Source organism: Dinoponera quadriceps, unplaced genomic scaffold, assembly GCF_001313825.1.
Source record: "Dinoponera quadriceps isolate SergipeBrazil2010 unplaced genomic scaffold, ASM131382v1 scaffold3, whole genome shotgun sequence".
NCBI classification, from domain to species: domain Eukaryota; kingdom Metazoa; phylum Arthropoda; class Insecta; order Hymenoptera; family Formicidae; genus Dinoponera; species Dinoponera quadriceps.
Window position 1 is genome coordinate 905,065 of NW_014554293.1, and position 25,829 is coordinate 930,893.

Here is a 25,829-nt window from a genome sequence, read left to right on the forward strand (position 1 = left end):
ATGGAAATATTTTGATGAAAGTACTATGAAATATTTGGTGAAAAGTGAGATGAAAGTTATTGAAAAATTATTGAATATATTTCAAAATGAATTATAATTTTCGTTATAAAATTTAACGTAATACTGCAAAATATAAGGAAAGTTAAATTATATCGTTGAAAAGAAACAACAAATTTTTTTTAAATATTAGATATGAAATATACTGAATTTAATTGAAAGCGGAATTTTTACCGAAATATTGATCGAATAATAATGAAATAGGATCAATTCATGGAGAATTTCAAATAAATTTCAGCAAAATTTCGCTATACTTCCAGTAAAATATTTCCACTGTGGAAAATAGAAAATCTCAAGAGTGTCCCGGAGATACCCGCCAAGATACACTTTAACGATGTACTAACGACGTCCCGTAGTAATTATTTCCGAACCGAGCGGAGGATTAATCACCGCGGGATAGATAATCATAACGAGTCGCGCCCATGAAGAATTATTTCCCGTTCATTCCCCCGGAATTACGCATCATTCGGGAGGCACGAATACCCGAGGACGTGCATTTAATCGCGATTATCGGGCGAATTCAAACGATTTTCGTCGCGATTGTTGAACAAATTTCAAACGGGCGGCGCGCGCGCGCTTCGGCCGCTACTACTGGCGGAGGCGCGTCACGTGACGCTCGGGCGGTTGCGAGGCGCCAGTCTCGTCGCTGTTTTCGCATCGGTTGCATCCTGTGCTTCGCGGTCGCGAGAGTACAACGCTCCTCGAAATTTTCCTTCCGCGCCTTCTCTTTCTCCTTTCCTCCCTCTCTTTCTCTCTCTGTCGTCCTCACGTCGCGCGCGCGGAGCACACATATGTGCGAGCGTCACACGTACCGTCGACGCGCCTCGTTCCTCGTGGACAGTCGGACAGTTTCTCGTGACGCTCGTCGGGAAGTCGTCACCCGATCCGCCGTCGCCTGGCAGTCAGACGATAACCTAAACCCTCTCGAGGGACTACGTGGACTACACGCAGCCAGTGGTTCGACTCGTGAGGCTCGCACACGGTAAGCTATGTCGCGCGTTGCTTCTCTCTTCTCTTTTGCGTCACTCGTCCTCGCGCGACCCGTCAACGCGTTCGAGCGAGTCGTCACTCGTGCCGACGAGTAACGTTCTCGGGCGAATGTACGCACGAATTTCGCGAGAGAGATCTCGACGCCGTGACGAGGCCGTGTCCTGAGGCTGTGCACGATCTGGACCTCGTTCGCCGACGACGAAACGCAAGGACCGACGAGTTCGCGAATTGTTCCCCGAACTCGGGGACGGCCATTGCATATGCTTTCGTTTTCTTTTTCCTCCCCCTGCCTCCCTACCCTTCCGAAAAGGTATACCGTTATTCGGATGTACTTGCACACGCAGAACCAGCTGGAGTCGGCTGCGTAATCATACGGTAATCCACGGCGCAACCGTAACGCGGAAACGTTGATTAGTGAAAGGAAATCTGGCCGAGCGACGAGCCGTTCCTCAGCTGGAACGCTCGCGTCTTGCGTCAACCGAAAACGCATTCCGCGATTTTGCGCGGAGTACACCGGCTGGGTAATAATTATGACTTTTGCGTCAGGGGTGCGAAAGAAAGAACCCCTTCGCCGCGCCGTTCTTTTTTATCGTCCGTTGTCAGAATCACGTGGCGAGCGTTTCGCAAATCCCCGTGTTTTTGGGCGATGATCTATTAACGAGGCAGGTGAATTAAATTAGTCGCATAAGCAACCACACAAAATGCGTGAGTCGCGGTGGGAATAGACGCGAGCGACCCCGGATTGTGCCGAGTTTTGCATTCTCTAAATTTCCTGAAGGGGTAATCTCACTCAAAACGAGTGAAAAGCGACGGTATTTTCACTCAAAGCGATCGTTTGGATCGCTCGAAGTCGCAAGAGTGAATGGCTGCGTCCCGGACAACGGAATGTTTAAAATCGAGACACAAGGTGTCTTAACCCATTGTGTCACGAATTTTCACATTGGACCGAAATTTTTGGTATCCGGGGATTTTTCAGATCGTTGATTACGAATCAGAGATCAGAATTTTAAGGATCCAAAATAGCCGATATGACAGGCCAATATTTCAGCGGAAAAAGTAGCTTAATGAACGCTTTGCTCTACGCTGTCAGTATCTTTGCAACTGTTTTCCAAGCAATCAAGCGTATTCAAATTATGCTGAAAAAATGGCGACCGCATAATAAATATGTTGCAAAAACCACTGTCATCGGCGGAAAATCTTACAACAGTTGCAAAGCGCAGCACGCTTGTTAGCTGCTTTTTCTCCTGAACGCAGCAAATATTTTACTCGAATTTAGAACGGATTTGGCTCCGAATGAGTGAACATTTCAATCGATTAGTGTGAATTTGTTTCTGTGACAATGGAATATGTCATATTCACGTTTCAGTTTCGAGTGAAAATATTCACTCGACGATTCAGACGTGGAGAGTTCGCTCGAGTGGAAAATCACTCGAACCCGAGTGACTCGGTGGTCACTCTACTTTTCGAGTGAAATTTCACCCCAAGGAATTCCGCGAGCATGTCGCGTTCATTCAGTTGCAACGCACAGTGGTTAAAGGTAAAAATTATTGACCAAAATTCGGAATCTTGATAAAAATTTTGTTTCGCACAGAAAATGTTTTTAAAGAAGAAGAATAACTTTCTGTTAATGACTGAACTCATTTATCTCACTTTCTTCTTAAATAAATAAAAGATAATCTGATTTTATCCTATCTTATCCTAATCTTATTCTATCTTACAATTTCTTCTAAACGGTGCTCCATTTTTTCTTTTACGATATTCTTGAAAACGAAGAATTTTATATCAATTAGTCGAGTATTTTTATTTTTAGATTCTCTCCAAACCTCATACAAAATCCGATAGAACAAGTTATACGGATCTAAGAAGGTCAAATGATTCAAATGATTAAAGTTAATTATTTTTAAAAGGCACAAATAAATATAACAGATTTTAGTAATATAAATGTTGACGGTTATTACACAACTTAGCTTTTTGCAGAAACTCTTAAAACCTGTCTTAAATTCTTGGCAAGACACTATTCCATTGTAAGTTTACTTTTATTTCAACCACAAATCTGACTATTTCATTTCAGAAATAAGAAAAACAATCACAAAATTTGAAATTGCTTACTTTGAGGCATGTTTTTAACTGTATATTAAACACACACACATACATACACGTATATATACTATTCAAATAAATGTAATGTGCAATACAATTTTGAAAGCGTGACAGATATGACTGAGAGCTACCTACTGAGTGATACTGAGTGATACTGAGTGATAAAATAATAATAAATGATTGCAATTTATGATTATTTGGCCATAAAAATAATGACATTTATATCAGTTTGAGGTGAAATTTTAAGAAATAATTTTTAGCCAAAAAAATCTCTATCTTAGACCACTGTGTAGAGCGACGTGCAATGTGCACAATACTCGCGCACTCGATAAAATAATCCGGCCCTAAAATAGAGCATCGTAATCTTCGCACAGGATGTTAGTTCGGACGTACAACAGACCTAGTGAGCCTTTTATCCTAGGCGACAAAATGTAACATAATTTCTGATAAAATGCGTTTCTCCACTCTACCGAAAGATGGTATAATAACGCTTAAATAGAGTGCGTAAAACGCTGGAAACGCTTTTCATGCGAAATTATGTTACAATTTAATGTTTGGAGCAAAAAGCTGAAAGCTTACCACACCTGTTGTTGATCCAGTCTTGCGCGACACCAGCTGAGCTTTCTACATACGGTACTGCCGGCAAATATACACTGTGTCTCCGTTACTTAACATCCGCCCAACTTTCCATTCGCGCGATAGCACATAGGTGTGTGCGCGTCCGTCATTTATATTGAAATGTTAATGCAATCCTGTGCCCGAAGTCACGACGTTCGATGCGTCGATGCCCTACCCAGGACAATCCAATCGCAACGTTCCGGCGCGTGAAAACGACGGGTCGCGAGTCGAGTGAAGACATTTAAGGGTGACTCTCTCAACTTCTGATCAGGGATGATTTTCATCAAATCCAATCACTCTAATCGCTAATTTTAATCTAGAGATCTAATGGATCTAATTTGAAATTGCCGTCAGTCAAATGTTATCTGCTCTGTCTTGCTAACGCAGGTAAAAATGATTAACTTGTCGATTATTGTTGAATGGCAAAAAATGGAAATTGGAGTTGGCAATTTTATTATTATTCATCGATTAGTTTAATTTGAGTTTGGTGGAAGTCACTTTAAGCTAATTGACAATTAACTCGGCCGGCAGAATTGCTAATGTGGAAGATGAAAGTTATTTGTTGTTGAAACAAGAAATTTTCGTGTTTTCTCTTTACAATCTGTATTTAAAAGTGATATCAGTCAAGTACACACAGAAAAATGCATACTGTATTCAAGTAAATATTACTTGTGTCGAGTATTTCATAAAGTTATGTATCCGCAAGTATATCAAAAGTTCATCATTTACTTAAGATATATGTTGAATCTTAGTATAAGTTTAGTACTTCAATCAAAAATATTAAATTAAAACACTAAAATTAAAACTTCGGTTTACTTATTCCAATAAACCGAATTTGACTTTTTCTTCATAAAGTTTATAATATTTTTAACTGAACAAGTTCTTCTTTTGAATAAATGATGATGAGCTTTTCTAATATTTATGATGAATATATTTTAATATTGTCGAAAGAATATTCTTTGTTTAATATAATCATTTTTTTTAAAAAGAGAAAAATAAACTGATTGCTTATTTTAGCAATACGACAATATTTTTCTCTGTGTGTTAAATGCCTTGTATATTGTGTTAACATTCACAGAGGTATTTACTTATTAGTAATTGTCAGACAACAAATTACATATACCGAGAGAAATCCCATTAAAGTTCTAGTCATTTTCGGTCTGAACTATATCTTCTTTTGGTTCTTACCTAAAATATAAAATCGAATAGAATCAATTTTATTATGCTCTAAATCCTGTGAGAGCAACAATTAGAATTAACACATGACAAAGATACAGACATTCGCAAAAAAGAAGAAAAATATAGGAATAAAAATGAAAAATGCTAAGAAATATTAGAAAACGATCGATGACATATAACGATACGCATGATGTATCGTGATAAATAATAATGAGATAATAATAACTAACGCAAAAGTAAGACGCAGAGTAAGAGGGTGACCCTGAGAATAATGAACTTGCATTTTGCAGTTCCTAATAATCACTGTAGCAGGCTGATTTGAATAATAATATAATGATGCAATGAAAAAACATATAATAGTAAAGTTATTGCTGACATTATAGTAATACTTATTAGAAAAATCGTTCTCCTGACTATAATGTTTTTACCTATGCGATCATATAGTTATAGTTAGAAAGGATTTTTTTTTCAAATTTAGTTGAACATATTACTGTTGGCAATTCTGCCAGTTAATTGTCGATTCGAGATCAATGGAAGTTTGGAGAAAGTCACTCTGAGAAGAAAGAAAGTTGTACAGTACAGCAGTATAATATGTTACAGCATAGCATGTTACAGCATCACGGAGAATTAAAAATATTACATTATCGGCGATATTACGTTATCGATAATTCTCGATTGTGAGAGTGATATCGATCGGTTCACCTTTCTAGTTCTGTCGCGATGAACTGTTTTCAAGCGGAAGATGGCTCGATCAGGAAACGGTCTCGAAAGTGATTCGGCGGACAAACGCGTTTCGACCTAATTAAGGATTCCGCCTCTACAGCTACAGATTTCATTTTTACGCTTGACGAGAGCGAAGGGGAAGCATCTTAGGCGCGCCGAAAAGAGAGACAAGTGTCCGACTATATGTAATACAAGAAAATCACAACAAGTAATTTTTACATTTAGCGGTTACTCGGCATTCCGCCGATCAAGTCGCGATAAATCCGCGGTAAGCCTGTTCACCTGACTTTTTTAGCGGAAATGTGCCGCCGAGCAGTGCATAAAAGGCAGGTAAAATGTCTATTATCTGTGTTCATCTCTCCGCGACGCGCGTGCCTGAGAAATTCTCGGCTGGGCGTGTCGTAATTTCTCCAATTGTCGTAATCGCAAAACGCGGGCGACACGTTTATTTTATACCCACCCAACCGTGTTTTACGTTGCAAAGGTGACGTTATCGAGCTCGCGTGAGAACGGTAATCCTCCGAACGATAACGCGCACCGACATAGATGGCTGCAACATTATGGTCGTTTGAGACTTTTCCATTTCTTCTTTCAGAGAAAAATGCCGAAATGCTTCGAGCAACTCTCGGCTCCTCTACCCACGGCTCCGCCGTCTTACGAGGAAGCCATAGCCAATACGGGAGGAGGTCCTGTGCAGCAATCGGTCGCTAACCCGCCGTATCCTGTGGGAGGCCCGGCAATGCCGATGCCGATGCCATGTATGTGAGATATACGTGTCTCTTGACACTTTTCAGACCGTTTTTTTTTAAGAATAAATATTTGAAAATTAATATTTTGATTATTAATGCAAAATTATATCAAAGCTTAAATATTTTTACCCATTGTAATCAAATATGTCACGAATGCAAACAAAATAGATAACACATATTTATATTTATAAGTTGTTATTTAATATGACGTTCCATGACCTTTATTCTTCTCTCCCTGCTATCACAGACCGTTACGCAATCTAATAGACTTTTCCCCTTGTGATATAACGTAACTGTGGAGTGGCCCCTTATAGGAAAATACGTCCGTTTTAATAAATAGTAAACTTATGAAAAATTTCCCTAATTGAAAATCCATTGAAAATCCTGCACTTTACAGACCAACTACTTTAACATATTGACAATCGATAGAATAAAATACATTTAAAACATTGTATCATAATCAATACAGAAATAAAAGGCAAATAAGAGCCAATTTCGTTGGTGATAACACGAACAGCTTAATAAAATAATCAATTACAAATGTTTATCGTATAAATATTTAATAAATACTTAACGTTTCGGTCACAAGTTTGGACCATCCTCAACGCAAAGTACAAAAATAAAAATTTGTTTTCAAATTTAGATAACCAGCAATTGTAATCATAATATCACATTTTGCTCGAGTATAGTAATTTTTGTAAACAAATAATAGAGGAAAAAGTGGCATTGTGGCCCCCGTTTACATTTTATACAATAACTTTGTTTATAATTAATATTTTATGATAAAAACTCAACGATTACGTTTGTCGAAGTATTCGACCGATTCTAGACTTAAAGTTATGGAATATTTATTACTTATTTCAAATCACTACTTATTTATAAAAAAGTATGTGGTGACACTGCCTAATAGGTCGAAGAAGAACAGAATTGGCTGCCTACCAAAATAGATGTTAAGAGGAGCCATAATACCATGTCCTCCTCTACGTCGCTTCTCGATGTCAACAAAATTTCGCTGGCTGTACACGGTGTTCCGGCGCAACGAAACACCGGCTGTCAATATGTGAACACGCAAATTTGTATTTGCGAGGGATGATGCGCTTGTGACAGCTTACAATGAAGCCTTGTATTCGAGATAAACCGTACGAACGGTATGATTTCAGATAATCAACCGCCGAATCAAACAACGATGCCCACCGCATCGGCAATGTACCCAGCTACGAGTCAATCGACGTCGCAGCCGCGTTTCAATCCCGAACCGAGTTCCGTATCACAGCCGGAAGTGCGGGTCATTCATCAACACGTGGCGTACACCTTGGGCCCGAATCCCGTGAAAATGTCCTGTCCGTCGTGTCTCGCTGATATCAAAACTACCACGATATCGGATCATCAGCCGAGCGCTCACATATGTTGCATCGTGCTCTGTTTACTCGGGTGAGTGAGATAATCCCGTTTCAATATTATGTCTCTGTCGTATTTTTTTGCTTTTTATTGGAAATGTATTAATCATTTCCTGCTTAATGTGCGTCATGATAAATACTTATTGCTACTTGATCTCGAAAAAATACACGTGATCAACAGTTTCTACTTATAACAAATAGTTGCGTAACTAGAGGATCGATAAGTTTTCTTTCCTTTTTATTTCAGATGTTGCCTCTGTTCGTGTCTGCCATACTGCATGAGCGCCTTCATGAGCGTTCATCACTTTTGCCCGAACTGCAAGAATTACATCGGCACTTGGAAAGGTTGATTCCAAGACTACGTTTGCATACACAAGTTTCCGCCTTATGTATAATACGGATACTGTGTATAATTCCGTAAATGGTTATTCGATAACCTTCGCTTATTCTACTAAAAGCAGCGGAAGGATAGGCAATCACGACGAAGACGTGAGTTTATATTATGCCACATACGACTCTCTCGCATTTTGCGAGAAGATCATCGTGTTGCGATACGTGGAGGATGATAAAATTGTCGAAGGTTCTAATCGATTTAGCGCGAAATTCAGCGAAATAGTGTATAAGTCGTGTAGAATATGAAAGCGACAGTATTTCCAAACGCTAATCATGCTTTCATATCGTATATTAGACTGTTTATACACACAGAAATCGCAGAATAAGGATTGACAGAGGTTGAAGATATCGCGGCCATATTTGCGGAGGAAATTACATTTTCCTCTATTTTTCAACGAAGATTATCTTCGTTTTCGTCCAAAATTTTAACCAGCAATTAAATCTCATATGGTACTTCTGTGAGAAATTTTGTTGGCTCACTGTTCTCTGCAAGACGGTGAACACTCCTCGCTTTTCTGAAATATGACGGAGTACCATCTTAGGCTTCGTAATCATTGTGGTGTGTGTTAGCGGTCTAATATATTATATAAGAGTTTTATCGCATTCCTTAGAAAGATCTTCAGGGTAAGGTAAATTAAGGATCGTGCGTGCGTGCAATTTTATCATGAAAGATTTGGAAAGCGACCATGAATCTCTTCCTCTAGCGTGAACTCGAGAAGAGTGAACACTTTCAAGTAAAAAAAGTTCACTTGTTCACGCCGAGAGAGAAAGATTCATGATCGAACATCTGGACACGTGAAATGTCCGGTACACTTTCGTTGCTCTGTTTCGCTAAAATAGCGAATTTCAGGTAAATTCAACTCGAATTAGTCTCCTTAGAGAGCTTTTAGTAGGAGGAAGGCGTCAACAAGATCACGTAAACTATGTATTCTGTACATAGCCTGGCTCATGCCAGCATCACACAGCATCACACAGCAGCTACTGGCTAATGCTTTCTAACACAAACGTACCACTGTATCGATACGAACAGGAATAGTGAAGCTATTCGCAGAGTAGCTGCTCATATGACTCTGTCTTATGGCGTCTTTCTCTTACTAGAGGCTCTCTAAGACCGGTATTCATAGTCGGATCTTATATTTAAGCTTATCTTCAGATGCTTTACGGCTCATTTCATTGGCTACGAAGCATCCGAATGTAAACTTAAGACAGTCTTAAATAGAAATCTTACTATGAATACCGGCCTAATTTTTCTTCATGTTTTGAAATGCGTTTTGTAAACTTTGTAAGCTGTTTTGTAAACTGTTGTTCCCCCGCACGCATATATTTTGACGTGCATCTTCAACGAGTATAGTTGTATTGCTTCGCAGTGATGGTTTCTTCGAAGAGTCCGTTATTCATGATTGCGGGCCGAAGCAAAAAGTAAGAAGCGGTATATGAGCAACGAAAGCTACCCGGCTCGCCGTGTCGACAAATGTCGCTCTCGTGTATTTTTATTTTTGTACCACAAATCACGGATTTTGCCGAGAATAAGTGATGATAGGTTCTACGAAAAGTATAAGGATCCGGATCCTGAAGAAAAAAAGAGAAGAAAAAAAGAAACTTGGCACGCAGGAGCGCAAACGCGTGTACCTGTGCCTCTCCGCGAGCCAAACCGAATACATAGAGCGCATGCGTAGGCGGTATTATCACGAAACGAAATCTATTTTTGCGTACAATGCAGAGACTCGAAAATTTCGTCTATATAGCGTTGTTAAGAGCGCGTAAGTTATTCTTAGTTTTTACTTAGAAAGTCTCCGTTCATACAACGGTGCGTACTATCGAAATGTTTATTGATAAGCACTGGGGGCAGCAGAAGAGAGATCCTTGCGGGAGATCTATTTTGCAACGTCGTTCTGTTCAACGATTGCAATCCGATCTACTCCGCGTTTAAACTCCGAATCTTGATATCGTGAAGGACGGTGGTAGTTTTGAACAATGTACACTGAGAGACAAGGTATCTAAAGAATAAAAAAATATTTATTCAGTGTGTACTAATAACATATATTTACTTAAATCTCTGAATTATCACTTTATTTAAGTGTAATAATTGTTTCCACGAAGAGCTACGGATTTAAGAAAATATATATTTCCTCATTGGAAGAAAATTTTCCTCAGTGTAAAAACACGTGTATTAGTAATAAGTTATTAGTATCCACCGAGTATTTGTTATTTCTCCGATATTTTTCCTCTCGGCGAAACATCGACGCTGAGCTGAAGCTGGTTTGCGCTGTTCAAATTTCAATGTCTACAGGCAATGCCGTTTCGTCGTGTTATATCGGCCGATTTTCTTTTGTGCAGGTTCTCCGACTCTTTCGCCTTATCTCTCCTTCCCACCTCTTGGAAGTCCTAGTGAACTTCCTTCCTTCCACCGCCCGTGACAAATATTCAAAACACAACTGACACCCGACCTTCCTGGCGTAAAGTTGGAAAATTCACGTTGATCACTGCTACAGGTATGCATTTCTTACATTAACTTCCTAGTTTCTCATGTTCCCCCTCAGCTCCCGTGTATCTCTCCCCCCAATCAAGGTGCTCTCTGTTGTTGGTTGGTGCAGTGTATTTACTGAGTGAATCTTTACGTCCTGCGTTTCCGTTCTATCTCAACCGATTGATTTTACGTTTAAGAACAGTCATTGGTACCCTCCACACAAGGCACAAACTATATTTTAAATAACAATTATTTTAATAGTTTAATTCAAATCGCAAGAATAATATATAATATATATATGTATATACATTTATAATAATATATTCTTGATATATCCTTTCCTATTTAGACATTACGAGATATATCGCGGGATATCGCGAGATATATGAGAATTAAGCTTACAAGTTCATTATCTGATATATTTTTATCGATCTGTATGTTAAGACTGCAAATATTTCCACGAAAATATAACAAAGACGAACTTGTGCGTGGGATTATCCGTTCCGTGATAACCTTCAGCGGCCGTGATATGTGCATTTATCGGTTATCAATTCTTCATTACGAAATCTGTAATAATTCACGTGAGTGGGGTGAAATCGGCGTTGCTCTTATTTTAATTGCACGCGTGACATTGTTTAGTGTATCAACTTGGATGGCGGAACCAAGAATATTCCACGGTGAATTGCGGATGAACTCGGGGAGTTCGGGAAACGTACGAAGATAGCGTTTCTCTAATCTCTTTTCGTTGTAGTTTCTTATCGTAAACTCTCGTAATGCAATTATCTGAAGCGAATCTCATTTCTCCCCAACAGTATTAGGCTTAGTATTAAAGTTTAAATGTCATTAGGGCAATTAGTATCATATCAACGCTTCTTCGATTGAGAAACGCCGCCTCGTATATCTTGAAGAATCCAGAAGTTGACGTAACGCTTCACTTTCGTGTTCTTGTTTTCGCTATCTTCGTTCCGATAACTGCCAAGAAGTTCACATGTAGTCAAGGGATTAGCTATGCTCAACTAATAGCTAATAGCAGCTATAATGCATGAATCTATACGAATATTATCTTTAGCACTTGAATGTGCACCGCGTCTTTAAGGGATGTGCGAACTGCTATTCGAATCTGAATCTCTGATTCGAATCCGAATAATTCGAAAATCTCGAATCGAGAAGATTCGAATACGAATCGCGCATATTATTATGTTGATGAAGTACTAAAGTCTTCTACGAAGTTTATAATATTCTTGCTTATGTATGAGAAATATCTATTCTTGATTTAAGACTAATTTTATTTTCGTGTACATTAAGATCCTTTTCAGAAATATTAAAATAATAACTGCTTAGAGCGACGTGTAAGACGTCGGCAAGAGAGATATTAGTAAAATTTGCGTATTTAAATAAACTTTCATGATATCAAATGGATCTGTGCATAATTGAAAAGTGCTGACATTAGTAGTAATCATTTCGTATAAATATAATTTAGTATAAATATCATTTAATCAAATTAAAAATCATTTAATATAAATATCAAATTTAGTTTACACATATCGTAATATTAATTTTACAATTTATAATTATTCTAATATAAGTCTCCTAGATGTGCATATGTATCTACGATGCGCAGTATAGTATTATATATTTTTACGAAACCGTGCATTTCTAAAATCATTTAGTTTCTGTATTCATTGTGAACGATCGATAATGTCAACGCTCTTCAAAGTACATTAATAATCGATTTATGATCTTTCATCTGACTGTTTCAATTATTGCACTACCCTAAGTAAAATATATTTCATCAACATCACACACAATTTTGTTTGAAATATTTAAATATATATGTCTTATTTTTTTTAATGAGTTGACATCGCACAAAATGTTACTTCTCTCATACCGAAGTCTTTCCTCGCTATCTTCATGTTGAATTCAATGATATGTTCTTAATTAAAAGTTACGTTCCAACGATTCGATTCGATTTCATTCGATTCGGATTCGAAGATAACAAATGAGATTCGATTCGACATCAAAGATCCTCGATTCACGCATCTCTCGTCATCAGGTGAATATCTTGAAGGTTGCAAATTGATCCGTCGAGCGGTGCGATCTGAATGTTCGCATTATACTTAGTATTTTGCGGTGTTTCCATTATTTGTTGCGACGATACGCAGCTTTGTTAAGTTTATCGTCCGTTACGGTGCCCGAATATGAGCATATAATTTAAGAAGAATTATTAAATCGCCTTAATCGTATCAATTACATTATGTCAGCTTGAGACATTTTTATCTATTCTACACATATCTATACTTTAACGGGAAAGAGTTTCCATCGTGAGAAGACGTAATATTAGAAAGTCAGCTTTGTTGACTTTATTGCGTTACGCATCCCCGCCTGTTCGTTTGTGTTTCGATTGTCTCACATACCTGCTGTTATTTCACAAGTGAGGAAATACGCCATTTTTGAAACTTGGTACTAAGATATTAAACTAGTCCGCGCCCGGGGGGNGGGCGTACATCTCGATCTCCCCGTTTCGTTCGTACATGACCATTTACGCGGTCGATATGACACCAGAGTCGAGCATTGTCCGAATAAATAATACATTTAAATGAAGACTCGAGTGAATTTTCATTCAAATGGCAAATTCGAGCGGATTTTCATTCGAATGAAAATTCGAATGAATCTCGATTCGAACATAAATCTGCAATGGATAGGCGAAAGAAAGTTAATGCTCGGCCTAGCTCTGATAAGGTCGCAAAACTCTCTTGTACATGTCTGACGTAATAAAGTATATATTCGGTTAAGTGTGTCTCTTTCTCTCTCTCTCTCTTTCTCTAAGGTGAGTACATCGTACGGTTTTGCTTGTGCTTATTTGGGAAATGACTTGTTTAACTTCCAGCTTTTGATCTTTATTTTGAATGTAGTTCTGAATGTAGTTTTGAATCTATTCTGCATAATTTTGAGAATTTCGACAACTTTCGGTTACTCGACTTCATCATGCAAACTGGGACGTTGAGGAGCGACACGACGTTCCGTGACTGACGTTGGCTTGCTTCGGGCTTTGATGGGGGAGACAACCATCAATTTAACTCTATCGTGCGGCATCGGGTTACTTTTGATTAATGCTGACGCCATTAAATCTTTTACCTATGTATATTGCATTTGACACTGAAGAGAGTCGGACTTCACGGCCGAAACGTTTGTATCGAGTATGTATATATTTGACTATTAATTTATCTGAATAACAACCAGCATCGACTCTCGTTGGTCTCTTTTCTTAATTTTTCTTTATTTCCGCTTTTTAATACGTACAGTATATCGAACAAACTCGAATATATGTATATGTGTATATGTATGCGTTTTCGCTCGTAATGGAAAAAGTTCTGTTTATAATTTCTTGAAAAAAACTACGCTACATATATATATATATATATGTATGCGATATATATATATATATGAATTGATTGCTGTTTCGGGAAGATATTAATTGGAGCATGAAATGTGTGTCCTATATACAGATTAAATTTTCGGTGTGCAAGTGAAAGTATCACCGTTACGCGTCGTACGTCGTAACCAACGTTACCAAAAGTTTTACAAACGATACCTAATCGCCAAGTCGCTTCGTCGTAACACTGCGGACATCAAATAGTTGTTACTATCAAAGAATGATTTTTCTCCCTCCTCCCTCGCTTATTTTGCGCACTATCGTGCGTACAGCAGCAGTATAAGTACAAATACGATTTTTTTCCTCTTTTTTCTTCTTTTCCGAGATATAATTGTGTTGCAAGTGTCGCTTACGCGCAGAAGGCAAGCCGGCGAATTGTCTCCCGCGGGATTAAGTAACATTTCATAGCTTTTAGGCCAGTTCCCAGAACCGCGTGTAATATTTTAACGTTCGACCTCGGAGATGTCGTTGGTGATTGCGTATCTAGATACGACGGAGTCTTGAAATTACGAGCATAATTGGCAATGTGCGTGACGAACGATCGCGGTGAAACGCGGTTCCTCGGCATGGCTTGTCGCGCGGAGAGACTCGGAAAGAGACAGTTCGCCGCTTCCCTTTATATCGAGTAATTGATGTATTAATGAGTAGAGATCACATTGTTCTACGAGCCATCTACACGATAGTCTCCAGCAAATCCTGGCCGGACGGGAGGAATTGCTGTTGAGCAACGGAGGAGTATTCCATGTCGATCGGTTTGGTGTCGTCATAGAGCACCGGGGCCTCGCACAGGATCGTCAAGGTGCCGACGAAGGACGCTATCGAGAAGATCCACAGGAACAGCCGATCGAGGACCATCGCGACAAATCCCCAGTCTTGATCTTCCTGCCGTGACACAATGAGTAACGTTTTCAATGTTTATTTCTCTCTATACTTTTTCTATATTTGCGCTACTGGAGAATCTAACGATGCTTACCGCGTTGAATTGATCTTGACGTTGAATATGATGCTGGATAAACATAACGTTATGCAACGCTTTTTCCAGTTCGAACGGATACTTCTTTCGTGGAGTCACGTCACTTAGAGACTCATCCAGACCGGACATAACCGTTTGAAGCCCATTGTATCCTAAACTACCGACCAGAAATCGATTGTGGGCGGTCGTTCTGTGTAGACCGTTGCAACCTGAAATGCCAATAACCGCCGTGTGACCACAGTCGTTTCGATTCGTAATTCGCGGCGAGAAGCACGGATATTTTATCACACCGGACGTGTGAAAAAAGGAAAATATTGTGAAGAAAAATACCTAAAAAATAAAAGAATATTTATTCGGTGGATGCTAATAAAATGTTAACTGAAAAATCGAGATCCTCTCATTGAAATATACAGAATAAGCAATCGTTTTCACGAAAAGCCACGGTCTTTAAAAAATGTATGTTTTCTCATATTTAAAAAAATATTCTTTCTCAGTATAAAATATGAATATTAATGTAAATAAATATGTTACTAGTACCTGTGTACATTGATATTCTTATTATATGATAAATAATTTATGTTTTAGATATTTTTTCCAGTGTAACATAACTTAATATACAAAGTGACGCATTGAAAAAAAAATATATACATAATTAATAAAAATGTATACGAACCGGGAGAAAGATCGTTATGAAAAGAGCGTCATACCATCGATTCGTTGATGGCGGGCAGAGTCCGGCGAGGACACTATTGAGGACGACCGTGCGGCCGCGGCGATCGCGTCGCTGAACTTGTCCCGCTTGCCTGATTTCCCTCGTCCGTGTATCTTGCGCGCGGCAAGATCATTGAGAAGATCGTCGGGCACTCTCATCAAGAGTAGTTTCGGCAATTTTCTTATGAAGATCGTTCTCACCCACGGCGCCATCTTATGGGTGCTCGGTTTGCGGTAGTGCACGTTCAATATGATAATCGTTATCACGACCGACAGCCCGACCAGAATCATCGTGAAGAGTAGATATTTGCCGAGCAACGGTAACGCCAGCGATGTAGACGGTATGATTTCGGATATCAGCAGGAAGAACATCGTCTGGGACAGCAGAATGTTGATGCAGAGCGCGATCTTCTCGCCGGAATCGGCCGGCAGGTAGAACGCCAACACCGACAAGTACGAGATGCTCACGCATGGGACTATGAGGTTCACCGTGTAGAAGAGTGTTTTACGACGCAGCGTTATGTTGAAGAAGATATCGGGATACGGCTCGTGGCAACATGGATAGTATTTGGTGTGCCGTTCCGCCGGGACATCTAATATGTCCCATTCGACGCTGGGATAGTACTCCCGCAGGTCGATGCCCACCTCGACCTTGTCGCCCATGTTTTGATTAATGTGCTTTAAGTCGATCTGGAGGAATACATTTTCGCCGGTCAGTACGCTGAGAGAAACCCCACTAAAGTTAGTCATTTTTGACATTAAACGTCACTTACACGTTGAAGAAGAGATTCGGCAACAATTACTAAGATTTGGTTAAATATTTTCAACCGAATTGTTTGCTGCCTTATTTCAGTACAGTCATTTACAGTCATTTCTTATAATCAACTATATCTTCTTCCGGTTAAAAACCGTCTAATAATGTTTAATATTTAAGAGAAATTTTAGCTTTTTTACAGCGTAAAACATGAAGATAAAAGGATATAATAAAAATATGTTCTGTTGATTTTACTTTCGTACGCCTCTCATATCATTGATTTACAAAATATAAAAATATATTCTACATTTCTTAAACTGCGACTAAATAATTTTTTTATCGTCATTGTCATTCGTCATTTTCTGTCTCAACACCTGAACATAAGAAGAAGAAAGTCAAAGTTCAAGAAGGATGCAAATTACGTGATGCGAAATTCGCTGACCAGTGTATTCAATCAGACAAGAAAGGAAGGGGCCGACAAAAAAGCCCCTGAGCTCATAGTGCAATAAAATGAAGAAAAATCATCTTCTGTCTCGGATTCGGCGGAAGCTGCCGAAGTCCAAATGACGGGGCCGATAACTCTCCAAAACTCGTCGATTCGGAGCCGGTCTCGACTGTCACTCACCTGAAAGCCGTCGTACGTCCATGAGCCGAATTTCATGAAACAGGTCTGCTGATCGAAGGGGAAATATCTAACGTCGATCTCGCAGGATGACTTGAAAATCGCCGGTGGAGTCCAGAGAACCTTGCCAGTGTAATGCAAGATAGCCTTAGTCATCGTGGTCACGCCGTATTCCCCGTCCGCGCTAAAAATACGCGCGGGCTCGTTACCTCGAAAGAAAGACGCGGGGAATTTACGCGCTCGTGAAAAAATTTCCCAGCCGGGCATAATGCACACCGTGCGCGCGATAGAAGAAAAGGGGAAAGAGAGATAGAGCGTGTGTGTGTGAGAGAAAAAAGGAAATCGATAACCCAAAGAACGCATTTTGCACACGGTGCCTTGTCGTGCATTCCCGCGTTGCTGCGCTGTGTTCTCCTTCTTCTGTGTTTTCCCCCTATTTTTTCTCGAGCGCGCGATAATAACGGGCTAGATAAAGATATTCGCACGACATCACGTACTTGTTATAAAGAACAATGTCGGGCAGCCATATATGCTCGCTGGGCACGTACAGTTCGGTAACACCCCCGTATTCCAAGGGTTCCCACATGAACTTATGGTCCTGCCATTCCTGAAATTATTAATTTCATTTAGGTCACACCCTTCCCGGACTCCCTTCGAGTTCGCGCGTTATCTCCACAGCAACTGAAGCTCCCGCTTAATCCGACACTTACGTGCTCCAGCCAGACGTTCGTGGTAAGAATTTGGTCTTTCAGATTCTGCAAATGACGAATATACAGGCTTTATTGGAGAGAAGAGAGAACGGAGTCACATACGCGATCGAGATACGTGTGGCCCCGGTCTCGACGCGCGAGAAACGCCTTTTAAATTTGTTAATGCAGGGAAGCGCGAGATTCTTCGTTTCTCACAGATCGTGGGAGACCAGTCTGCCAGCTCCTTCTTGCAATATGTACCGTTAATGCGGTTAATTTCACGCGATGGGAAATGAAAAGGAGAAAACCCGCGGCCGGTCTCTCGCGTTCGAACAGTGGAAAACGAGGAATCTCGTGAACAGTCTATCACATGCGTCAAGGACGCGATTTTTAACGGACGATGCGCGAGAAATAAAGATCGGTTGAGTTAAAGAGATGCTGCAGCCGTTAAGGGACTTGATAAGCATCGATAACGTAGAGATGGTCCCCGAAATGTTATGTTATATAAATATCGACACGATCACACTATTCTGTTTATATTCTTTATACATATAGGCCTTACGTAAATATTAATGCGATATAAATATGAACAAGATGAATGTGTGTTACTCTTTTTTACTTTTTTTTTATATCTGACAGAGAATCTCTCTCTAATCAAGATATATAAAATTTTTCTGCAAACTCTTCGTATTTTTTTTTTAGACTTTTATGTACAATTGTAAAGATACAGAGGTGTTTTTCGAAATTTTTATCATTGGAGCGAATACACACTCGACATGTACACGTTGCAAAATGTTTGCTTCGGGCAAATATTTCATCTACTTGAGAAATCAAGATTTCAGTTTTTAAATTTTCCATCGTTTTCGTCACATATTGGACAATGCTCCAATCGCGTTAATTCGAACAGTCGCATTTCTCTGTGCAGGGTCGTCCACTCTCTCTCTCTCTCTCTCTCTCTCTCTCTCTCTTCCTCTCTCGGTGGGAACATATAATACCACATACGAGATCTATCAGTTGCGAGAGACGTAGTCCTAGTTTCACCACGACGGTGTCCGTATTGTTGGATACAGGCCGGATCAGTCGATTGTAATTCGAGAGGAGATCATCGTAAAGCCTCTTAGCGTCCGGATTGCTATTGCAGATCCCCGCGGTGAGGAGCAGGATGATTAAAAGGGATATCATTTCTTCTGGCCGTTGTGCGATTAAACGACGGTCATCAGAAGCATCCTGCACAGAAACATCGTTGAACCGACGACACGAGGCCGCTCGACCGTGCGATTCACCGCGATGACACATTCGGTTTTGTCCCCCGAGAAAGAACCCAAGTTAAAACGGACGTTTTTGCAATTTACTCAACTGTCATTTATCCCTGCATCTCCTCTCACCCTCTCTCTTTCTCTTTTTCCCTCTTTTTACCCTATTGTCGACCGGGGTTTCAATTTAATCTAACCGGTGCTTATAACGCTATGCCGATAGCTTAACTGAGCTTTGCGAGTTGTTAGTTGTAGAATTATGAACCTGTTGCGTTAAGTGGCCGTCTGCTCATATTAATTTTTATGTAAAGCACCCGTTGCTCGTGGAACTTTTATACGGAAAAAATTGATTCGCCGAAGCGCCTGAAACATCTCGAGCTACTCGGACTTCGGCGGGCCGGCTTTTTCTACATTTCCCGGGAATCCGGAAACATCATTCGCGACGATCATTTTCCCCGTCACCGCGATCGTACCGACAACTCACACAACGTGTCATGGATTCTACATTGATACCTGTTACGTCACGAAAAATACAAACATTCCGTGGATATACTCGCAGCATCATCCACAGGCCGAAAGCTGCTCGATCTCGAGGTAACCAAGATTCCCCGACGAGTGTCTAACGAAATACTCATTCTCATTCTTCGCGCAATCTTCCGACACGTTCTCGGTCGCGATAATCTGTTGCCTACATATGTCTCAGAATTAATGACGAATGTGCGTCTCGGAACGAAAGCCACTTCGACCGTTTGCTGTTCATAATACTCGCACGACGTGGGGGCAACGCGATCGACAGGTCGAGCACGAATTTGCTCACGCAATGTACACGCAAAAATCGAGCACGTAAATTTAAATGTATCGTGGCATACTTGCACTTCGGCTACTTGTCAGCTCCCTCGTGCGCGTACTCTCTCTCTCTCTCTCTCTCACACTCTATCTCTCTCTCTTTCCCTCTCCCTCTCTCTCCCTTTCTCTCTCTCTCTCTCTAAATGCGGCGCCTATCCTGTGTCCTTCTTGTACATCATAATCCGCAGCGGTACGTCCGAAACGCGGCGCGCGCTTATCAGTCGACGATACGGACAGGCTCCGGGCCGGCTCTCATTACTCGCGCGGCTCGCCTCGCTCGCGAAATGCCGGAAGAACGCCGAACAGAAATGACATTGTGTACAGCCACTGGACCACTGGATGCTGCTGCGTGTGTCTCGAATTCGCAGGATCAATATACTATTGCGCATGTACCAGCGTGGCCGGCTTCGCCTCTGCGCGCTGCGAATGCAGCTGCGGCGCGCAAGCTCCGGCCGGGCGAAGCTTCGCGCAGTGGAAAAAGACACGCGCACGTCAGCCGGGTCTCCCGGTCTCTCTCTCTCTCTCTCTATCTCTCTCTCGCTCGTCGCCTTCCTGGGAGTACTACGCCCTTTCTCCCGATGATTTTCCCAGCTTTCCTCGACGCTCCCGTCATTCCCCGTTATTTCTCGGCCGTTCGACAGGGGCTCAACGTGCAATGGAATGAGCACGAAAAATTGCGACAAATAATTACAGTGGGTTTTCTTTCACGAAAGCGATCGATTATTCCATTTGAACACGCCGAGAATTTTCCCCGGAAATGTAAACATTTTCACGAGCCGGGGCAGTGACGCAGCGCGCAGCCTGTCGGCTAGGATGTAATTGTAACGTCGAAACAATTTCGAGGCAGTGTGGGAAATTTTGGGAAGCAACGCGAACGACACGATTACAACTGTACGTCGCTGCCCCGACCATGATCTACGTCACAAACACAGCGAATATTCCGTCTTGATATATATTATTATATAGTAGCGCATATTATATAATATATTATTATATAGTAGCACTCGATACGTTACACAATAGTTACTAACCGAGGGAAAATTTTTTCCCGTGCTGATATTAAAAATAACGCGCGACCAAAGCTGCAGCGTTGAAAATGTATACGCTAGTATGGGGCGGTTTTTTTTTACCTTTTTTGATATTTCCTTGTGCGGACCAACTACTTAAGCGATGACTTTATCATATTTGTTGCATTATCACCGAGACGTCGCGTATTGCCACGGTTCGTTTCTGCGCCATGGTAATTCGATTATTCCACGTCTATTCTGTCACCTTCGTTTCCCCTTCGCTCGCTGTAAGCCCGATGATAAACGGCTTTATTTTTCCGCGTTTGCTCGTCGTGAGGCACTGCAGCTGCTGCGGATCCACTCTCGAATGTCAGAGTCACCGGTAGCTAGTTCCTTTATCCAGTGCAGGTGCGGTCCCGCTGCATCTGTAGCGCGTATACATTTATATTCTGCTTGTGTGTCCTTCTCTATTATAGCGGCGTTAACATCGTTTTAAATTGTCCATGGCGATTAAGTGTAACCGCACGTTTCCGCTTTCCCGTTATGCAGTTTGTCGGTAAAATATGCAAATTCATTTAACTTACGAACAAAAGCGCACTTCGTTACAGGTGCAAATCTCTCGAATAAGACAGGAGAATGGCAAAATGGCAGATCCCATCGTTAAATGGAAATACCTTGTGCTGTTGTTACGATTGTTTTTCCTCAATAAATGATCGCTTGTCAGATATTTCTCCATGAAATTGTCACCGGCAAGGGAACAGTCCGCAAACATCTCTCATCGATTTCGAGGTGAGCTTCGGATGGATCCTACACTGAGAAAAAATATTTAGCATTTGTAACTATAATCATCATAGTGAAAGAATTATAACCAGAAAGATCATTTTTTAATAAGTAACTATGATCACCTATAGTGTCAGTGATAATAATTTTACATGCATATTACTGTTATTATTTTTGTGGTTAAAACCCTAAGAACAGAAAGAATAAACGAGGCCAAAAATAACTATAATTTCTTTCAATGTACAGAGGCCAAAAATAAGAGACGCCAATTCTTTTAGTTTACAAGCATTTCTTCTGGTGCGTTCAGGGATCGAAACAACGAATCGTAAACGCCGCGCTGTAAGTAGTCGCAGACGCGTTGTGTCGGTCCCGCTTTCCATACTACTTCGCTGGTCCAACGCTACGCATCTGCATCTACTTAAAATAGTTGTCCCGCCCAATTATTTTCTTAGGAATCTTCGGAATTTCAATGTTAGCTACGTATTTATGAAAATACTATTTACATGTCTGTAAAGTTAGAAAATTATTGACAATTCGGAAGCGAGGAAGTGCTTGTAAAATAAACACGTCTTCTATTGCCGACTTCTCTGCAATATATCCAAGATTCATCGAAATTGTGATGAGGAACACTTCCAGACTTCCAGATCTTCCCATGTAAGATTTCAAAACGTGACGGCAATGGATATCAACCGTAATACCGATGACAGTACGATATGCTACACTGAGAACAAAATGTTTGATATTTGCAACAATAATCGTATAAAAGTGAAAAAATTATAATCAGGGGAACAATTTTTCTAATAAATGTTACTACAATGTCAATGATACATTGAGAAAAAAAATGATAGAATCAACGAACTTTTGCTTAAGCGAACAAAATTTGTTCAAGTACGATTTTTAGTTCATTAAGCACAGTTGCTCTAACGAGTTATCAATTTATTCAACGATTGCAATTTGGTCAGCAACTGCATCAACGCAACGTATTGTTGCGCCAACGCGTATTTCGTTCAGTGGGCACAATATTTTTTTGAATGCACGTGACCGCCGATTTTTTCGATCTGACCGCTTTTTCTTTCAGTGTATCACTAACACATTATAGAAACATTTATTAGGAAAACTGTTTCCCTGACTATAGTTTACTTTTTCACTTATGCGATTACTATTACAAATATCAAATATTTTTTCACTTTACTTATATTGTTACAACTATTTTTCGGGTTAAAATTACACAGAGAAAAATATCATTCTACTGCTAACAAAAACCACTATTCAGTTTACTTTCCTTCTTTTAAGTAATTAGTTATCTTCAATAAAGAATATATTATCGTGATAAATCTTCGATTATACTCATCACAAATTTTGGAAAAGCTCATTATTATATATTTCAAAAAAAGATTTATTCTCTTTCCAAGAATATTATAAACTTTATCGAAAAAATGTCAAATACGATTAACTCGAATAAGCAAACCGAAGTTTATTTTAATTTAATATTCTTGATTGGAGTACAGTTAGCATAATAAAAGATGCATTTTATTTTTTATGAATTTCGCAACGCTTCCGGTATCCAATAGGATTTGTTTTTTTAGAAATTCTCAGGAAATATATTTTCCTATCGGATATGAATTCCGAAATTCATCGAAAAAACAAAGTGCTGCAGCTTTTATTATGCCGACTGTAATTAAATTTATACTAGGATTCAGAATATATTTTGAATAAATTTGATATACTTACGATAAACTTATAATATACTTGCAGATATATAAACTTATGAAAAATTTGAAATAATGATATTTGCTTGAGTACAGTATGTATTTTTCTGTGTACAAGGGAAGATATATATATATATATATATATATGAAACTGAAAATTACTATAATTTTATGTAAATTTTTACATCGTAATGAAAGATGCGTGCGATTGCGATTGCTGACCGGCTGGAGGTTACTTCATTATCAAGAATGATTCTTTTATTTTACGACTCGTTCTTAGCTCATTTCTCGATTATTTACACTTGAGTGCTGACTTGAATTCTCGCTTTAGCTTTTATTCCGGCCTGTACATTTGTTGTTTTGTCGGCATTGACTTTGTTCTCTTCTTCGCATCGCTGAAGAAGATCCGGAACGTTTGAAAACGTGATGTATTAGTTTCATATCAATTACTTAACGATTAAATTGATTTATTACACTGCAATTAACGATTAAATTGATTTATTGCACTGCAATTCCCATGCATCGGCTCTTACCGGCCTGTTCTATTTCATTAAATATTAACGGAGCCTCGACTTTATCCTTTCGCTATAATTTTATCGAGATATCTGTAAGTATACGTAATGGAATTACGAAATCATCATTCGGCTCTACCGTCGTTCATTAGCGCATGATGCTGCGCAGCCTAGCCTTAGCGTTATTCTTTATGGTTGCAGCGAGACATCGTACGTCCATACATTACTTTATTCTTACGCGTAGGCTATTCTCCTATGCTTATACGCTCGCCCACTTGGTACCGCTCCGCTTTCCATGCTCAATGATAAACGTGACTGTTTTTCCGCGTGTCCCACCTTTTTCTCCGACGCGGTTCGTTGAAGTACCAGTGGGAAAACTGCAACGCCACTCTCGAGTGCAGCTCGCGTCGCGTCGGCTGGGATAACCGGTCCCTCCGCCGACGCGTTGTGTGCGCGTGTCTGTGCCGAGTACGAACGGATGTACAGCGCGATTGCATCGAGCGATCTCGCAGAGGTCTCGTAGGATGTAGCTCCACGGTTGCCTCGTGTGTATATCGCGGCGCGAGGAATCTGTTCCACCGGCTCTCCTCCGATGCATCATTCTCGTGCTCCTTGCTCCTTATGCCGTCGTTATCGCACGTTTTATTGCTCCGAGTTCCCCCGGGGAATTTTTCGAACATCCCGCCCGTCGTTACTCGTGCGCGATATTAATTCCTTTACGGCCGAGCGACTTATTATTTGAAAGCACTCGCACACTAAGAGAAATGATATTAAAGAAATAAAAGGTATTTATTCAGTGGGATATTTCAATAACACATTTTACTCGTACACGAGAAAAATATTGCGTCAGGTAACCAAACAAGTTCGTGCGGCTTTTCATAATAGATATTAAACAACTGCAGGAAAAGAGTATATAGCATGTTAAAGCTCTATCGGAGCTCTATCGAGCGAACTCTCTACTGAAAACCGCACGAACTTTTTTGATTACCTAGTAGTAAAAATTATTACGAAAGTTTGTAACGCTGGATCATATCGGGATTATTATCGAAATTATTATGTGTGTTGTAATTTTTAGTGATGTGTGCACAAGATATACATAACTAAATATTACAACACGCATCATAATTTCAATCATAATTCCAATGTATCATTCGAAAATTTTGTGGTAATTTTTACTACAATATTTTCTCCGTGTATTGATATACATATTTCTATACTGGGAAACAATTTGTTTCGAATGAGGAAATGTATATTTTTTTTATAATCATAATTTTTCACGAAAGCAATCGCTTATTTTACTTAAAGGAAAGAATTGAGATTTAAATAAATATGTTATTAATATCCCCAGCGAATAAACGTTCTTTTATCCTTTAGATAATTTTTCTCTCGTGATAATGCAGTATTTCACAATGAAACACATTTAGAAGTCTACAGACAAAGTCTTTTATTTTTAATCAATGATGCAATAGGTTGAGTCTCTTTTATCTGTTACACTAATATAGTTGAAATATAGTTGATATATTTATGTATTACACAGCTCACAAATAGGCACTTATAAAAATGAGATTCTTGTAAAATTCTTGATCACTCATGTGAACACACTTAATACATATCGATGTATAATTCTTCTTGCATCGAAAAATTGGAGCTTCTCGTAAATTCGGGATTATATATCTCAGCAGGTCCGCTGCGCGATTGGGCGATGCCTCGTCGACGAGGGCGGGCGATATATCGCGCTCCGAGCGAACATCGTCCGCGAGGGTTATCAGCTGCGCCCGAAACGCCACCTCGTCGTCTACCGCTTAATCGCAGTTAAGTTAGTCGGGCGTATTTGAAGTTTCCGGCGATACGACGCGACCCGACCCAA

General features: G+C 39.9%; 2 protein-coding genes across 3 annotated transcripts; one reads left to right on the forward strand and one right to left on the reverse strand.

Annotated features, from left to right (window-relative positions):
- The first annotated feature begins 695 nt into the window (after positions 1 to 695).
- Positions 696 to 14,494, forward strand: LOC106742976 (lipopolysaccharide-induced tumor necrosis factor-alpha factor homolog). Its single transcript, XM_014616398.1, has 4 exons — positions 696 to 1,039; positions 6,263 to 6,425; positions 7,577 to 7,847; positions 8,061 to 14,494. The coding sequence occupies exons 2-4, from the start codon at positions 6,269 to 6,271 to the stop codon at positions 8,161 to 8,163; spliced, it is 531 nt and encodes a 176-aa protein (XP_014471884.1). The 5' UTR covers positions 696 to 1,039; positions 6,263 to 6,268; the 3' UTR covers positions 8,164 to 14,494.
- On the reverse strand, positions 13,997 to 20,329 carry LOC106742967 (acetylcholine receptor subunit alpha-L1). 2 transcript variants are annotated; one of them, XM_014616373.1, is made up of 7 exons: positions 18,858 to 20,326; positions 17,877 to 17,921; positions 17,664 to 17,773; positions 17,170 to 17,350; positions 15,787 to 16,480; positions 15,080 to 15,288; positions 13,997 to 14,988 (listed from the first exon to the last, which is right to left on the reverse strand). In XM_014616373.1, exons 1-7 carry the CDS (start codon positions 19,149 to 19,151, stop codon positions 14,779 to 14,781), a joined length of 1,743 nt encoding a protein of 580 aa, XP_014471859.1. In that variant the 5' UTR covers positions 19,152 to 20,326; the 3' UTR covers positions 13,997 to 14,778. The 2 variants fall into 2 exon arrangements, with proteins under 2 accessions (XP_014471859.1, XP_014471868.1); XM_014616382.1 differs by lacking the exon at positions 13,997 to 14,988 and having other exon boundaries at positions 15,209 to 15,288; positions 15,753 to 16,480; positions 18,858 to 20,329.
- Positions 20,330 to 25,829: the final 5,500 nt, after the last annotated feature.

Bases quoted from the DNA above. Each gene is read 5' to 3' on its own strand.
- LOC106742976 (XM_014616398.1), top strand. From the start codon at position 6,269: ATGCCGAAATGCTTCGAGCAACTCTCGGCTCCTCTACCCACGGCTCCG. The intron at 6,426-7,576 runs GTATGTGAGATA...GTATGATTTCAG, and splicing joins AATGCCGATGCCGATGCCAT to ATAATCAACCGCCGAATCAA. The intron at 7,848-8,060 runs GTGAGTGAGATA...TTTTTATTTCAG, and splicing joins ATCGTGCTCTGTTTACTCGG to ATGTTGCCTCTGTTCGTGTC.
- LOC106742967 (XM_014616373.1), bottom strand. From the start codon at position 19,151: ATGTGTCATCGCGGTGAATCGCACGGTCGAGCGGCCTCGTGTCGTCGG. The intron at 17,351-17,663 runs GTACGTGATGTC...GCGTATTTTTAG, and splicing joins GACATTGTTCTTTATAACAA to CGCGGACGGGGAATACGGCG. The intron at 14,989-15,079 runs GTAAGCATCGTT...GTGTCACGGCAG, and splicing joins GTCAAGATCAATTCAACGCG to GAAGATCAAGACTGGGGATT.